The 16,150-nt window shown below is 46.5% G+C and overlaps 1 protein-coding gene across 6 annotated transcripts in view; it reads left to right on the top strand.

The window, feature by feature from the left end:
- CUX1 (cut like homeobox 1) overlaps window positions 1-16,150 on the top strand; it is a 364,561-nt gene that overhangs the window by 186,372 nt on the left and 162,039 nt on the right. For all 6 annotated transcript variants that reach the window (XM_038539191.1, XM_038539190.1, XM_038539189.1 and 3 more), the window contains one exon: window positions 8,016-8,094. In XM_038539191.1, coding sequence (XP_038395119.1) covers window positions 8,016-8,094 — 79 coding nt within the window. The remainder of the gene's footprint in view (window positions 1-8,015; window positions 8,095-16,150) is intronic.

Genomic DNA, 16,150 nt, shown 5'->3' with positions numbered 1-16,150 from the left:
TGGGATCACCTGTATATAAGCAGGACATTCATTGTCATGATAGCAGCTACAGAGTGTTCTGGGCCTCCCAGGTGCTCAGCCCAATTGTAGGCATATTCCTTCTTAATACTCACCAAACGCCCAGGAAGAAGGCATATTTCCTCCATTTCAGAGATAACATCACCTGGTTATTTCATCTTCAATCCCCAGCCTCCTTCCCTTTCTCTGCCACCACCACCTCCCCAGGGTTCTCTTGTTCTGACAAGGAAGTTTGCTCTTCCCTAAACTAGGCCTGAGCTTGGCTCTCATGCTTCCCATTTTTTAGACTAGACTACAAGGGGGCTAGTAAAAGCCTCTTTGAAGCTCTTAATTACAGGAAACTGCCTTCTCCGCTCTGATACTGCAAAGTAACCGATGCTGCAGAATTCGGTAGTGAGTTCCAAGGAGTCCCTGAGTCTGTATGGCCTTCTCTGCCTGGAACCTACCTGCATTCATTCACAGATGCTTCCCAGGCAGCCTTCTGTGTTAGTTAGGACCCTGATGCTGGGTTAGAGAGAGAAAGATACCACTGTCCCTGGCCTTGGATAGACCACAGGGTGGTGGAGAGGAAGCTCATGCACATGAGTCATCATCACATGGTGTGGGAAGTGGGCAGAGAGGGATTTACCAAGAGCTCAGGTACCAGGACTGAGTGACCAGTGGTGCCTGGGGAAATCAGGAGGACACCACCCAGGAGGCATCACCTAGACTGACTTATGAAGGAGGAGGGCTGGATTCCCCCGTGACCCGGGGTGAAGAGCATCCTAGGCAGAGGACCTAGCGGACAGTCCCAGAGGCATGAAGGGGCATGGCATGTTAAGGAGGCAGCAGCTTGGGGTGGGGACAAGTGTGGTTGGTGGTTGGATTTGGTGGGGGTTGAAGTTAGTGTAAATCAAGGGCTGTGTCAGGAAGGGTCCTAGGACCTCAGCCTAAGGAATGTGGGTTGTAACCTCGCAGTAAGGAGAAGCCATTAGGGTAAAGTGACTATATGTGCTTTTCTGGGTGCTAGGACAAGGACCCAGGGCCGCTGTGGAGGACACATCACCCTCTATGGCAAGGAGAGGCCACAGTTACAGAAATGTGCTGGGTCCAGGCTTACAGTGTCCGAACTGGAAGTAATGGGGGGGATGTCAATTAAGGCTAAAGCATCAAAGGAAGGAAAGAAATCATAATTCTGCAATCGATTTCTGAGGCCAAACGATTGGGACTTCTTGATTGATTGGTGGTCAAGGCTGGTGGTCAAGGAGGATTTCTGCAGCTGTAAATACTACACTATTCTGTTCTTGTTTCCATTTTACGCAAAGCATCTTCCAATTAAAATTCAGACTTGTACTCATTTTCCCCACATTTCCTTCCTCTGCAGAATACAAGAGGGTCCTATTGAAAACTCGAGTAACAGTCCCCAAAACCTTAAAGCCATTAATGTTCCGAGTTACAGGTGGGTGAGGGACTTTCACAGAGAATGTTACCTTAGACATGAGCATACCCCTAAAAAGTTGTAACGCTCCCCTGTGAGAGCTATTTATGAGACTGCCTTTTTAAAAGTGGCATAGTGGTTTGTATAAAAGCTAATGCCTTGAGTGTGTAAATTCTCTTCTAACTGACCCTCTGGAAATTGGCATTAATTTACATGATATTTGTGTGATGTTTCATCTTCTAAGTACATCACAGGTCAGTAATTATCACCAACACCAAAAAGTAGTTTGTGAATAGCTCCACACTGTTAGATTTTCTATCTTATTGGATTCTCCGGGGCTTTGATAAGGCAGATGTTCTGGTTGTTCTCTTCTCTTAGACATAGAAAATAAAATCCAGAGACACAAAGTGTACGTAGCTCGCTTAATATTCCCAAATGTGCAGTGGAGCCCTGTCATAAATCCAGTCTTCTGGGTTTAAGTCCTGTGTGCTTTCTACTTTATCATACCATCTTTCCCCTGCCCTGCCTGTGGCAAAAATAATAATAAAAAAAAATCCTTTGGCCTGTACAACATTGGTTGTTTATTCCTTATTTTTACTTTGTGCTGTCTTAGCGGTATAGCTACCCTAGGACTTGTAACAGACAGCTTTAGTAGATCATGCTGCTGTAACAAGCAACCCCAAAGCTCAGTGGCCTACGACAATAAAAGATTACTTCTTGCCCTTATGACATATCGGCTGCAGGCTGACTGTGACCGTGTGGTCTTCATTTGGAGAGCCCAGTGGAAGCGGCAGCTCCCAGTAGGTCATGTTGGCCTTACAGTGGAAGAAAAGAGCTCAGTGCCAAACCATGTGATCGCTTTTAAATCTTAAGCTCCAGCGTGGCACATAGCACTGTCATTTACATTGCATTGGCCAAAGCAGCTCACCTGGTCAAACCTGACATCAGTGCGGTGGGAAAGCAACCAGATGGAAAGTGCTGTTCACCACCAGTCACATGGCAGTGGCAGAGGTGTGTGGCCTGTCACGCAGGAAGGGTAGACAGTGACTGATAGCGACAACTCAAGATTCCACATGACTCCCAGAATGGCACAGTGTAGTTCCGCCAGTGCTCACATGGTCAGGCACCTGCTCAACCCCTCCACAATCTTAGGGGTCTCACTGGTGATTTCCATGAACTCGTCTCCAAACCTGGCTTCTGAGTGTACATGCTACTGTAAGCAAGTATTTTGAATTTATAAAGTGGTTGAGGTGGGGTTTTTTTGTTTGTTTGTTTGTTTGTTTGTTTGTTTGTTTTGCTTGCTTACAAAGATCGTATGTATGTATGTATGTATGTATGTATTTTTAGCAATCTCTTCACCCAGGGCAGGGCTTGAACTTGCAACCCTGAGATCAAAAATCGCATGTTCCGCCAACTGAGCAGGCCAGGGGCCCCTGATTGTTTCAGACTTAGAATAAGCTACCTTTCTATACACTTTCATCTTCAGTTTTAATTCTTATTACAGAAAGGCCAAACTCAGCATGGTAAAAGTGATGTTGCTGGGAGGATAACCATTGGGTCCAGGAGACTTGCAGAGCAACCACCGGGGTCCTACTGGTAAGGAGACACAGGTCGCTGCAGGAGGGCAGCTCCAGAGCGCTCTCAGGCGCATGCAGTGGGAAAGGATGCTTCTAGCGTGCTGGCTCCCGCCAAGTGGCTGTCATCACGTCAGCACAGGAACCATACTTCCTACACAAAGAACTCTTTACATATTAAGCATTTTCTTAAAGACTTAAAACCAGATCCCTTAACCATTTACTCACTTCTGTAGGGAAAACTCAATCACTTGAGGCAAATTGTCACGTGCACAGCGAGAATGTATAAAACACCTCCCATGTGCTATTTGGGAGGAAAGCCAATAGAGATAAAAAGCATAGCATAGTCTTTCAAGGAACCCGGGGTCTCCTGAGGGAGCCTTCTCTATGGTCCTGGAACCTCAGGACAATCCCATGCGGCGATGGCCATGTCCCACAAGCGGCTGGGAGAGGAGTCAGTTGAGCCTCAAGGATCACAAGGAGGCGCCTTCCAGGCTGCTGGGGAATTGCTCACGTATGCATGGAACAAGGAGTAACCGGGCATGGCGGGACATGAGGCACATCCCTGGAGCGGAACAGGTTTTCCCCAGGGCCAGGGCCCCAGTGCAACCAGAGCTTTGCCAGATCTGCCCCAGTGCCACAACCTCTGTCCCTGCCCGAGCTCATCCCCTTGCTCAGCCAGTGCCTTTAAGGGCTAGGGTTGGTAGACAGACTCTCTACCTCAGGCTGTCTTTGCACATGCAGTAGTCCAAGTGTCTAACCTGGATCCTGCTTCCAGCCTTCTACACCCTAAGACCTTACATCAGACTGTTCCTCAGGGCTGCCACGCTGAGGCCTGGCTCATGGTTGCCGAGGCAGGCAGTGCACACAGCCGAGCATCTGCAGCAGGTGAAGGACATGGGGATGAGGACCACACTCTCTCTCTCCCCTGTGTTCCCAGAATGCTCAAGGGTGACAAACACAGCCTCGCTTCCTGGGCTCTGACTGCATGGACAAACCCAGGAAATCTGTGGAATGTGACAAAGCCACTGTCAGGTAGCCAGCCTTTCCCTGAGCACCTTACCCATGTGAGCTTGTCTTCCCACTTTTGCCCAGGAGATGGGTACCATTATCCCTTGTACAGATAAGGCTGGCCAGCCCGGCCTAGGGGCCCTCCTTCCCCTCTCTAAACTCAGAGCCCTGCCAGGCCAAGGGAACCCACTACCCACGTCCTCTTCGAGCCTGAATAAGTCTTCAGCAGTAGAGATGCCAGCCAAGGGTAGTCAGAGGGAGCAGAAACCCCTGAGATAGGAAGTCCTAGGCTGCAGCAAGGAGAAGCCTGCCACAGGAAACACGGAGCTGGAAGGAGAAGGATCCACCAAAACTCAGACTCTAAGACCTGGTCTTGGCCGAGGATGCTGACCATCAGGGTGTCCAAAGACGAAATGACAATAGAAGGTCTCAGAATTCCCAGAATCAACAGACTCTTCCACCCTTGGAAATCTTACAGTGGGGCTGGGTCGGGAGACCCCATCAAGTAGAAACTCAACCACGCGTGGAGCACTCATCATCTCTCTTCAGAAACCTTGTAGTCCGATTGCTTACTGAATTAATGAAACCTACTGGCTTGGTCTTAATTCTCTCAGGACTGGCTATGAACTCTCGAGTTTGTGGAAAGGGGAAGGCCAGGAGAAGGGCTCAGAATCACGATCCCTGTTTGAGTCTGTTAGAGCCGCCATAACCAGGCACCACACACTGAGCTACTTAAACAGCAGATCTTTATATCTTACAGTTCTAGGAACTAGACAGCCAAGTGAGGCTGTGGGCAGTATCGGTTCCTTCTGCAGGTAAGAGGCTGTGAGAGGGATTCTGTCCAAGGCCTTTCTCCTGGCTCTGGTGGCTTGCTGGCAGTCTTTGGTGTCCCTTGGTCCGTAGACATGATCCCAGTCTCTGCCTTCATGTTAACATGGGGTCCTCCCTGGGTGTTTGACTATGTCTGCAACCAGATTTCCCCTTTTTTATAAGGACAAGGCCATACTGGGTTAGGACCTACTCCAGTAATCTCCTCTTGGGATGCCCAGGTGGTTGAGCATCTGCCTTTGGCTCAGGTCATGATCCCAGGGTTCTGGAATTGAGTCCCTCATTGGGCTCCCTGCAGGGAGCCTGCTTCTCCCTCTGCCTGTGTCTCTGCCTCTGTGTGTGTGTGTCTCTCATGAATGAATAAATAGAATCTTTAAAAAAATAATAATCTCAACTTGCTCACCTGCAAAGATGCCTTCTTTGCAAATCAGGTCACATTGATAGGTGTTGGGGACCAGGGCTTCAACATCTTTTGAGGGGACACAGAACAGTCCCCCAGTGTGCTATGTAAATAACCAGCCCTCATCCCCTGCCTCTTCCTCCGCCCCACCCCCCACCCCCAATTAACAGTCCTGACAGGAGAGACAGGATCTTTCCAGATCTCATCCTTTGTCCACCAGAGAGGCAGCGACCCTTTGTACACTTGGTCGTACTACCTGGAAAGCGAAGGACCCTCCCTCCTCGGGTCCTGAGCTGAGTAGAGAAGCCTCTGTCGGGATCAGGACATACAAAGAGCTGCCAGGGCATGTGCCCTGCTTCCTAGGCAGAAACTCTGCTCCCCATGAACACATTGCTCTCCAGAAGTAACAGAAAGACCCAGAGCATAGGGAGTGTTCCAGACATCTGAAGAGGTAACTCCAAATCCACTTTTACTCAAAACATCTACATAGGGGATGTTTAGATACAGATAAAATCATACTATTAAGACATTTTCCAAATTTTGCAATAGGTACTGGAAAAGATTGATATATTATGATAGCACAATCCAGCATTTTACATATGGTTTAATTTCAGATACATTTCTAACAGCTTTATTGAGATATAATTCACATACTGTTTAATTCACCCATTTAAAATCTGCAGCCCATTGACTTTTAGTAGAGTCACAAAAAGTTGTGCAACCATTAACAATCAACTGTATAGAGTGTTTCATCACCCCATAAAGAAACCCTGCACCCTAAGCTATCCTCCTCCAAACCCCCATCCTCTCCAGCCCCAGACAACCACTAACCTACTTTCTATCACTCTATAGTGCCTGCGTGACTGCATTTCATTCAACTGTATGTTTTTTTTTTTTTTTAATTAGAAAAAAAAAACTTTGAAGAGAATTTGAAATCAGACAGAGGATGACTTCTACTGGAGAGTGGCAGAATTGGGATTTTTATTTTCCTCTCAATCTCTCTCTCTTGATTTTTTTTTTTTTTAATTTTTCTAGTCATACAATCAGCCTGAATTGCTACTACTTGGAGGGGGGAGAAACCCACCTTATTGTAAAAATAAAGAGAAAACGGTCTTGTCATTCTTAAGTAGTCCTTGGGGATTATTCTGAATACTTCCCCAGCACCTAAAAATCGGTCTTATTTTATGGGAGGAAAATGTGTCTGAGTTCCAGACAGCTGACTTCAAATGGGAATTTTGGAGCCCAACTGGCTAGAAACTGGAAATGCTTGTCTGCTCTTCATTGGCTTTCCTGAGGCCTGGCCCCTGCCAGCCCTGGAGTCCCACTCCCCAGCGCCTTCCCATCCTTCATCAAGTGGCCTCTCTTGGCCCCGAACAAATTGTTGGTTGGCTCCCGTGAGGGACCCTATAATTAAGCCACATCCTTTTGCCTCTTTAATAACATTGGAGACAGAGAGTATAATTCTGTGAGGGGACCGAAGGAATATGTAATTTTGTGTCCTTTTCCTGAGCCAATATGAACTCGGTGCATGTAGCATCTTGCATGCTTCAGGTGTAAAGAGATCTGATATCTCAACAAGTGTGTTATGTGAGCAGAAGACGTACTGAGTTCATCTGGCAATCAGGGGCTCTTAGAATGTGTGTCCAGCATACCTTAGGAGTTTCATGTGTCACCTTTCTTTAATGAAGAGGCTTTACGCTAGCCCGGCTGGGTGAGCTCACAAGGCAGACTGATCCTGGCCACCATCACTAGTCTGGTACCAGAGTTAGAAACCTGGATGCCATCCTTGACTTACCTGCTTCTGCTTCCTCTGTGTCTCATATCAACACGGTTTGACCCCATTCTCCCTGATTCTCCCCATTCTCAATCCTTCCTGCCCTACAGAGTACTCACTGTGTGGGAGGTAGGAAGCCCTGAAATGTCCCCTTCTGCATGCACTGCTGGGCCTTTGTGGTCTGATCCCTGCTCACTTGACCAGTCTCATCACCCACATGTCCCTGTTCCCACCCCAGCAGACCCCCATGTTCCCTGGTATGTGACCACCTCATCTGTGGGTTCTTAATCTTGATTCCATGGACAGAACACAAGAGGACACATCAGTGTCCTAAATAGAGTAGAGTATGTTTTTAGGAGGCAGGTCCTTGGCTTTCATAAAATTCCTAACCAGGATCTATGAACCCCCAGATTTAAGAGTTTTGCTCTGGGTATTTGAACGTGCTCTTCCCCTTTCATGCAATGTCTCTCCTTCCCACCTTGATGAGCTACTCTTGTGGTCTCTGCTCAAAAGTCATCCAGTTTCCTACTTGGTGGCCCTTTCTTGGTGTCCCCATGGCTCTGCTTGCCCAGGATTTTGCCAGCTGGGACTTAATCACTTGTTTCCATACCTATTTCCCCACTGGACCATGGCTTCTAGGCTAGGAGCTGTCGCTCTGCACCCATCTCTAGCACAGTGTCTGGCATATGGTCAACTCTTGGTCAGTACTCGCAGAGAGCGGAAAAGGGACTGTTTTCTCAGCTGGGCAGTGTGACCAAGCATGGCAAATGGCTGCAGAGCACCACTCCTGCCTTGTCACCCTTGCCACCTGGGCTCACATGGCTTGTCTCCACTCCATGTGTTTATAGCCACTTACCCTAAGAGCAAGGCCCAGCTGTCTGGCACTTTCCTGAAGAAACCAGACTTCAGTTTGCCATGTGATGATTTCTTAGTTACCTCGTGACAAATTTTGAACTCTTTGTTTTTTCTTTTCCTCCTTCTCTTGTCTTTCAGATTGATGCACTGAGTAAAAGAAGCAAAGAAGCTGAGGCAGCCTTCTTGAATGTCTATAAAAGATTGATCGATGTTCCAGGTAAGTCCAATAACTTATACAGCCCACCAGTGGGCATTGTGTGTTGGTGAGTTGGTGGCTCTCGGGCTTACTCTTCTCCGCTTCCCTGAGGGAATTATACCAGGAAACTGGGAATTCTGAATATGGATTCTCCAAAACCGAGACTTTGGATGGGTATGGAAATTAGATGCATATTTGCTGAAGTTAATCATATAACTTCCACGTGATGCCTTTGTAAATACAGAAACTCAAATCTGTGGGGCTGCCTTTGGCTTCGGTATAAAATGCTGCACATTCTTAGAGAAGAAATCAAACCCATGTGTGGGCCATGCAGGCATCATGAATGTTCATGGTTCTGGGCTGATTCAGGAATGGCCCTCATTGGGCCCCTCAAACACCTCCTCCCTCTCAGGTCATCCAGGGAATTAGTATCCTCTGGCCAAGTCTTTGACTTAAGGGTTATAGCCGAAGGCAAGGGGTAGCCTGTTTACCACGTGTGTGGGTTGTTTCTTCTTTTAAAGGAACTAAAGAGTTAACCTTTTAATAATGCTTGCTGGGCAGTCAGAGAGGTAACGGCTTTCCATTCCTTATTTTAGAAAAGTAAGGCAGAATTTAGAGCACCTTGAGCCACTGTTCCCATTGGTCCTCTTTTCCTGGGTGTTCCATTCACTTAGAATCCATGGAGAGGTGATGGACATGATCACATGGTCCTAGCTCAATCCTGGAAAGACTCAGATCAGAAATTTAGGAAAGTTGTTTGAATATCCTCCTCTTCAGACCAAGGAAACCAAATTACCAACACCCTCCCCTACTCAGCCATTGGAGTTGCTCACTTGCTTTTAGTAATCCTCTGAACATTACTGGCATTACTAGAGCTGCTTTTAGCAAAACAGAGCAAAAGCAGGTCTCCTTGGTATCTGTATTTGTATTCCAGTTTAGGTTCTCTGTGGGCTCTGCTGTCCCTTCTGGGAATGGGAGTTAATAGAGGCCACAGCAAGCTAGGTGTGGCAGGAAGCACTTTGGACACTTTGGACAGAGAGGAGGGAGATACAGATTCTCCTGTCAGGGCCTGTTGTCTTGGTCACATTCCTTTTCTTCTCCGGACTTAAGCTTTTCTAATCTGGAAAATGGAATAAGGTAGGGGAACAGCCTAGTGATGATGATAATAGTTTTTTTTTTCTAACTTTTCACTGTCTTTGGAGTATATCCAGCCCTTAGTTCCAACTCCTAGGCTTTTGATTTTCTGCAAGAATTTGTGTCTATCTAGGGGTTCTCCAAAGGCCCTGACCATGGCTCATGAGGAGCTCTTCACAGTAACTGGATCATTTGATGCCTGACCTGGACTATTTCTCAGGAATCGGCAGCTTGGTGGGCCTACTTGCATTTTTTATTTTGCAACTTTTGTGTCAGTGACTTAGTTAAAAGGGGACAGGCTTGTTTTGTCTTTGCCAAAGACCCAGAGAGCCTTTAGCTGCTGTGTTTTAAATAACCTACACTCTATTTTAAAAGTCCATTTGTACCTGGGTTTTCCCTTAGTGAAGTTTCTCAACTGGGTAGTTACTTTCCAAGTTACTGGGTTTCTCTTCAGTTTTTCCATCTTCATATTCCATAGAAAAAGCAGAGATGGTTTTTAAATCAACACTCCTCTTTGCCTGACCAGGCCTCATTCATAGACAGACATAATTTTTACAGAATTTTGATCATAACATGGGTATATATTTATATTCTGCCCTTTTTTTATTAATATAATACCATCGACATTTTTTTCTGTATCGGTGATAATCTTCATAATTATTATTTTTGGCTGGAGAATTAAAGTTTGCAGTTTCAATTTAAGATGATAGGAGCAAATGATGTTTGATGTTTTCTGTTAAGAGTAGAAGTCAATTCGAGTACATCTGTATCCACATAGAACATTTTTACCCACCTCCTAGGTATTTTTTTCTTAAAAATGCTGTGGTCTGACAGATCTAACAAGTTCCTTAAAAAGCAGGAATGGAGCTTGGAGCACTCTACCTGTGTTTTGAAGTCTGCTTATTGCTCAGATGAAGTAATCCTGCGGCTGAGCCTTACAGGAAGGGTCTGGTCAATAGCATTGCATTTACTGACAGTCATGCAGTTGGGGGAGTCAGGGTGCCTTAACTGTCTGTGTGTTCCAGGCTTCCATCCAGCTGAACCCAGAAACATTGGTGGGGTGTGTTAAGTTCTAGTTGCAAGAGACAGCAACTTATACTCTGTCAGAAAAGTGAAGGAAGAGCTCTCAGGGAATAATGGGATGGGTATTTCAGCTATGTGTCATATAGCCCAGCTCCAGGAGCCCAGGAAGAGCTGACCAGCTGGCTCCAGGAAAAGGAGGAGACAAAGCCCCAGTAACTAAGGAGGTTGATCCAGAAATCTGACAGAACCAAGCCCTACTGTCCCCGGTCCAGAAATTTTTTTAAAAAGGATTTTATTTATTTACTTGAGAGAAAGAGTGAGTTAGCAGAGAGAAAGAATGTCAGGCAGACTCCACATTGATCCTGGAGCCTGACACAGGGCTTGACCTCATGACCCTGAGATCATGACCTAAGCCGAAACCAAGAATCAGATGTTCCACTGACTGAGCCACCCAGGTGCACCCCTGCCAAACCGTTCAGGAATTTTATTTATTTGTGTCTTTTCTTATTTCTCACCTGCTAGTTCTACTGGAATGAAAGCTCTCTGAGGACACTTTGCTTTATCACTCTGTGCCCAAGACTTGGAGCAGGGCCTGGCATACCACGGGTGTGATATGTTGCATGACCCGAGGGGTGCATCATCACAGAGCCACCCTGGAGTCCTCAGCAGCAGAAGTCACCAAGGGACATGCTAGTGGCTCTTATAGCTCAATCTCGGCTCAGTTCTAACTCCTTAGTGTCAGTTTGCATATCCAGTAGCTCCTAGGCACACCCACTGGGATGACTGATGTGCACCCCGAAGCTACCCAGTGTGTCCAGAGAAAACCAGCTCCTTCTTGCTTTGCCTCTCTTAGCAAGCAGCACCACCTTCAACCCACCTGCTCACACGAGAGCATGGGGTCACCAAGTCCTGGCCATTCTGCCTCCAGAATGTTCTCTATTCCATTCACCTCTCTCCATCCCAGCTTCTGCTCTCCATTTTGTAGTTCAGGCCACCCCCCTTGTGTCTGCAGTATCTCAGAGTGAGTCTCTGTGCTTATAGGAATAGATTTGTTTCTACCCTGCCGGCAGGCCAGGCCCCATCTCAGCTGATACATTACTCACCCCAATTGACTTGAGACCCTCCTACCTGGCCTCCCAGGTCTGGCTTAGCCCTTTAATACACACACACTCACTCACTCACTCACTCACCCTCCCAGCACCCTGTGTCTGTCTCTGTCGTAACTACTTGGTACTCTGCTGTTTTCCTTTTGGGCCCAGCAGAGAGATGGGGCAATGTGGTCTTGTCCTTATTTTCCTAGTGTCCACCCCGATGCCTGCCACATAGAGAAACTCTACAAGTACTGGTTAAATGAATACATTGGGGTCAGATCATTTTTTCAAAATGCTTTCTGAGGTTTTGCAGTCTTTAATTGTTCATATTGGACATTCTAACCCAGAGTGCAAGAGAATGGAGCATATCATGTACTGAGTTGTAGCAGTGCGGAATAGCTGTCTGGGCTCTCCTTTTGGTTCAGTGTTCTCCTATAAAGATTTACCTGGACACATAAACATTTATATGACACTTAGCACTCTGGGTTTAGCAGCCCGGCACATGTGCTTCAGAATCTGTGCTTGGTTTAACAGCTGTTCTGCTGGCGTGCCAAGCTTTGCACACCCTGTGTCCACCCCATGCTCCCCTCCCATCCTCCTTTCTGGCAGTGGTGTGACTCGGCTCTGAGGGAGAAGAAACATTTGAGCCCTGGCTGCTCCTCCCTCTTGCTCATCTTCCACATCCCAAATCCCAAATCCTGCTATTTCTCTTCCCCAAAGCTCCTTCATATTAAAGATACTGAATAAACATTTAAATATAGAATTGTCCTGATGAGTCCTTCAAACAGGTAAAATAGTTAAAACCCTCATATTTACCTTCTTCCTCACTTGCCACCAGATTGTTCTTCATTTTATAGTCAGTTTTGAGAATATTTTAAAATGCTTTTTATTGGGAATATCCTGCTTACTTCAGCCAAAGCATGCTTCCTTTCCACACTGCTGTGACTTCCCCCACAAATGGGGTTAGTTGGTCAGCACCTCAGAAACTGCCCTTCCCTGTGTCCTAGGAACCATGCTGAGCCGCAGGGGTAGAATCGGGAGCTAATCAGCCAGATAGCTTCCTGTTTTCATGGACCTCAGAGGGTGGTGGGAATGTGGGTATTAAAAGTAATCACACACATAGTTATACAGTATAGGTATGACAAGTATTTTGGAGGCAGAGTCCATTGGGCAGGAGAGTATAGATCAGAAAGGACTGGGCAGGATCCCGGGCAGCTGCTGTTGGCAGTGACAAGAGTGGCCAAGTACGATGTCATCTAAACCAAAACACTGTCACTAGTCAAGAGGGCCCTGCTAATAGTTATGCCCCAAAAAGGGCACACACCAGTGTGGTCACCTGCTGCAAAGCCAGGCAGAGGCCTGGTAGATTATGTGAAAGATTCTAGACTTCATCTAACAGAGAAACCAGGAATGACTTGTAAGCAGAAAAAGACACTATCAGATGAGCATAATAAAAAAGTCATCCTGACTTCGGGGAACATGGGGAGGAAGAGATGAGGTCACTTGGTTTTAGATGGCGGGAGTAGAATTAGAGGAAAATGGTTGGATTTCAGCTGCATGAAGGAGGTAGAGTGGATGGTTGAGGAAGGTAACCAGGACAGCCTTTGCCAGGACCTGGTGGGCACAGCATTACTTCCTTCAGGACTTACTTACATGGTTCCCTGTGGTTCATTAATTAAAAGGAGAACCAACAAGGGCACCTGGGTAGCTCAGTCGGTTAAGCATTCAGCTCTTGATTTTGGCTGAAGTCATGATCTCAGGGTTATGAGATTGAGCCCCATGTCATCTGGCTGTGAGCTCATCAGGGGATTCTGCTTGAGATTCTCCCTCTCCCTCTGCCCCCAGCCCCACTCTATAAAATAAATAAATCTTGAAAGACCAACAGACCATTGGGAGGATTAACCTCTCTTCTATTATCATCTCTGATTATTGTGTTAATTGAAAATGGCCTTTGCCTTTGTTGTCAGTGTCATGGCCATAGGAAAGGAGTTTTACATTTTGATTCATAAATAAGTTAGTAGATTTTACTACATTAGTTGAGATGACTTCATCTGTCAGTTTCATCACAAATGGATTTTGTATCCATAATGTTTGTGGTCAACATATAGAAGTGTCTTAAACTTGGACATATTTAAGTTTATTTCTTTTAATACACCTTTGATCAAGATTTGTACTTACTACTTGCTGATGATTAGCCTCATGAAGAAGAGCATCATAGCCAACTGCCAACAACATGACTTGGTAAGGACACCTAGGCGAGGCCCCCTGCCCAGAGGGGAAGTCCCTCTGCCACTGGGTCCCTCACAAGGCCAGTGTCCTTCCGCATGGGCATCTGTATTTGTGGGTGAGAGCCAAGTTAGTGAATATCTGTCAACAACAGTGATCCTGAGCGTGTAGGAAGAAGTTCAAGGTATGCTGTTTAAGAAGCCCTATAACCCATTACCTTGGCCAGCACTTCCCGGTAGTGTGTTTTTTTGCCAGGCCCTGGAGCACGCACCTAAGGTACAAATGCAGTTGAGCTTTGGCCCTTGCTTGGCCCTTGGGTGGTTTCCTTTTTGGGTGGTGGGAGACTACACAGCCTTTGAGAAAATATTCCCCATACTTAAACAGGCTACACAGGCAGCCTCCATCCCTCCTCCTAATGAAAGGAGAAATAAAGGTCTCAGCTCTTAAAGTGTGATCCTCTCCAATAGCTGGAAATATTCTAGAATGACCTCTTTAAAGGCTTTTGCATAGCTGGAATGTTACTGTATTCTGAGCAAAATTACAATGGTATGCATAATCTGCCAGGAATTAACTTTGCGTGGGTGACTTGCTCTTGCTTCTTAATACTTTTCAGATTTTTTTTTTTACAATGAGCATGTATTTATCTGTACAATTGGAGGGGGGAGCATAAATCAGGAAAATAATCACGATCTTAGTTTCTAAATAGCCCTTACTGGTGGATTACAGATAAGAATGTAAGCATTAGTCAGTTGAGTGTTTTTGAGACCCTTAACAATTTGTGTAAAACACAGCTATGACTTTCCTGTCTCAGAAGCATCTTGATAATGGTATTTTTTTGAAGTTTCAAAAGGAGAAAAAGAGACAAAGTGGGTGGAGCTCCCACCTGTGCATCAGGTGCTACAGCCTCTCTGCTTTGGTATAGATTCATCAGAAAAGCCTCTCTGCAAGCTCCCATCGCCTTCTTGTCTCTGTCTGTGGCCCTCCTCGCTAAGATGTGGTTTAGGTCCTACAGATAGAAAACCTTCAAACACAAAGGCAGTGCCTGGAAGGGTTTATTTTAAGATTTAAATCTGAGGAAGCACATTACCAGTGATATAAAATATTCATTGACTCATGAAACACTGCTAGAACTTCATGTTTCATGACCGCCCGCTCTCGCTTTATTTCCGTGGAATAACCAGCCTGCAGGTGTAAGTAGAGGTGTTAGTTTGCAGAAGTCTTGAAAGAAAGCTACCCGAAGAGAGGCCGCTCCATTTTCAGAACCCACTCAAAAATACCCCTGCTCCAAGGTGCTCCTCTGGGAGGTTTTAATTTGCATTCAGGAAAACCTGCCCTAGTAAATATCCCCAGCCGCCTAGCATTTGAGGATCCAGAAATAAAGTAGAACGTCATCATTTTTGAGAACTGCTTTTTAATGCTCCTCCATAGGAAGACAATAATAATCTGGTCCCTCCTTCCCAGCCTGTCCCCAACTCAAGGTTCCCAACAGCAAGACTCCTGGAAAAAAGAAATGAAATCTTAGGATTTAGTTAGAAAGACCCCTTGCTTCTTGTACCAGGGCTTGTGCTCCTTGGTGGCATTTTTTAAGACTGTAGGGATGTGGTCACCCCAGCCTGATCCTGTGAGGCTGCTCCAGTCCATGTATTCTAGATCTCCTGGTATTGACAGCCAAGCCAGTGCCCAGGCCCCTCTGAGAGAGAGAACTCTGTAACCTCAGGATCCCCTTTGCACATTTTCAGTTTGCCTTCATAAAACATTTTCATTCACACACAAGAAGCAGCCGCCAGCACCCTAATGGGACAGAAGAGGAACTGGGGCTGAGATATGAAGGTTGTGGTTGCACATACCCTCTTGTCTTTCAACTGGTTGCAGGGCCCTAGCTGTTCCCACAGCAGCCTGGGGACTAGGGATCAGGGACGGTGATGCTCTGCCCCATGCTGAGGAAGCTGTAAACCAGGTAGGGAGGTAGCTCCTCTAACACTCATTGATCAGCTTCAAATTTGGGGCCTGATGAGCCTCTTCATTTTACAACCAAAGGTTTGCTGGCTGGGCAATTAGCTACATTTTAAAAATAGACAGACGTGACAAGATGGGCGTCTGGGTGCTGGCCACCACTTTCATGTGCTGCCTCTCCTTTGGGCTCTCCCTGCCCATCCATTTCTCAGTCCCTCGACACAGCTTGGGAACTCGCCAGCCGGGACTTGGGAATCCTGGGTTTGCTTGCATGGGGAGGTGTGTCGCCTCTTCCCCCCTCTGCCGTAACCAGGGTGGTCCTGGCATACTTGATATCTAGACAGCTTTTCATCAGTTGCTCATCAGCATGCTAATTGCTGTATGACTAATTATGCCCTGAATTCCAGTTGATTTTCTTAATGAGACAGCTGGGTTAATTATGTAATCGAATGATTACATTAGCCTAGAGTGCCCCGGCGAAAAGTAGCGTCTGCCTCCCTGTGATGTCATCGCAGGGATGGCACTCACAGGGGCCACTTTCCCTCTCCAAAGGCAGGGACAGCCCCACCACCCGCAGAGCTCTCTGCACAGACGCGGGCTTGGTTTAGCGAGGTCATTCTTTCCAGTCCTTGTCCTGCATATGGAGAGGC

The sequence above is a fragment of the Canis lupus genome, chromosome 6, assembly GCF_011100685.1.
Source record: "Canis lupus familiaris isolate Mischka breed German Shepherd chromosome 6, alternate assembly UU_Cfam_GSD_1.0, whole genome shotgun sequence".
Taxonomy (NCBI): domain Eukaryota; kingdom Metazoa; phylum Chordata; class Mammalia; order Carnivora; family Canidae; genus Canis; species Canis lupus.
The sequence above is the reverse complement of the archived record's forward strand: the minus strand, read 5'-3'. Positions and strand labels throughout refer to the sequence as shown.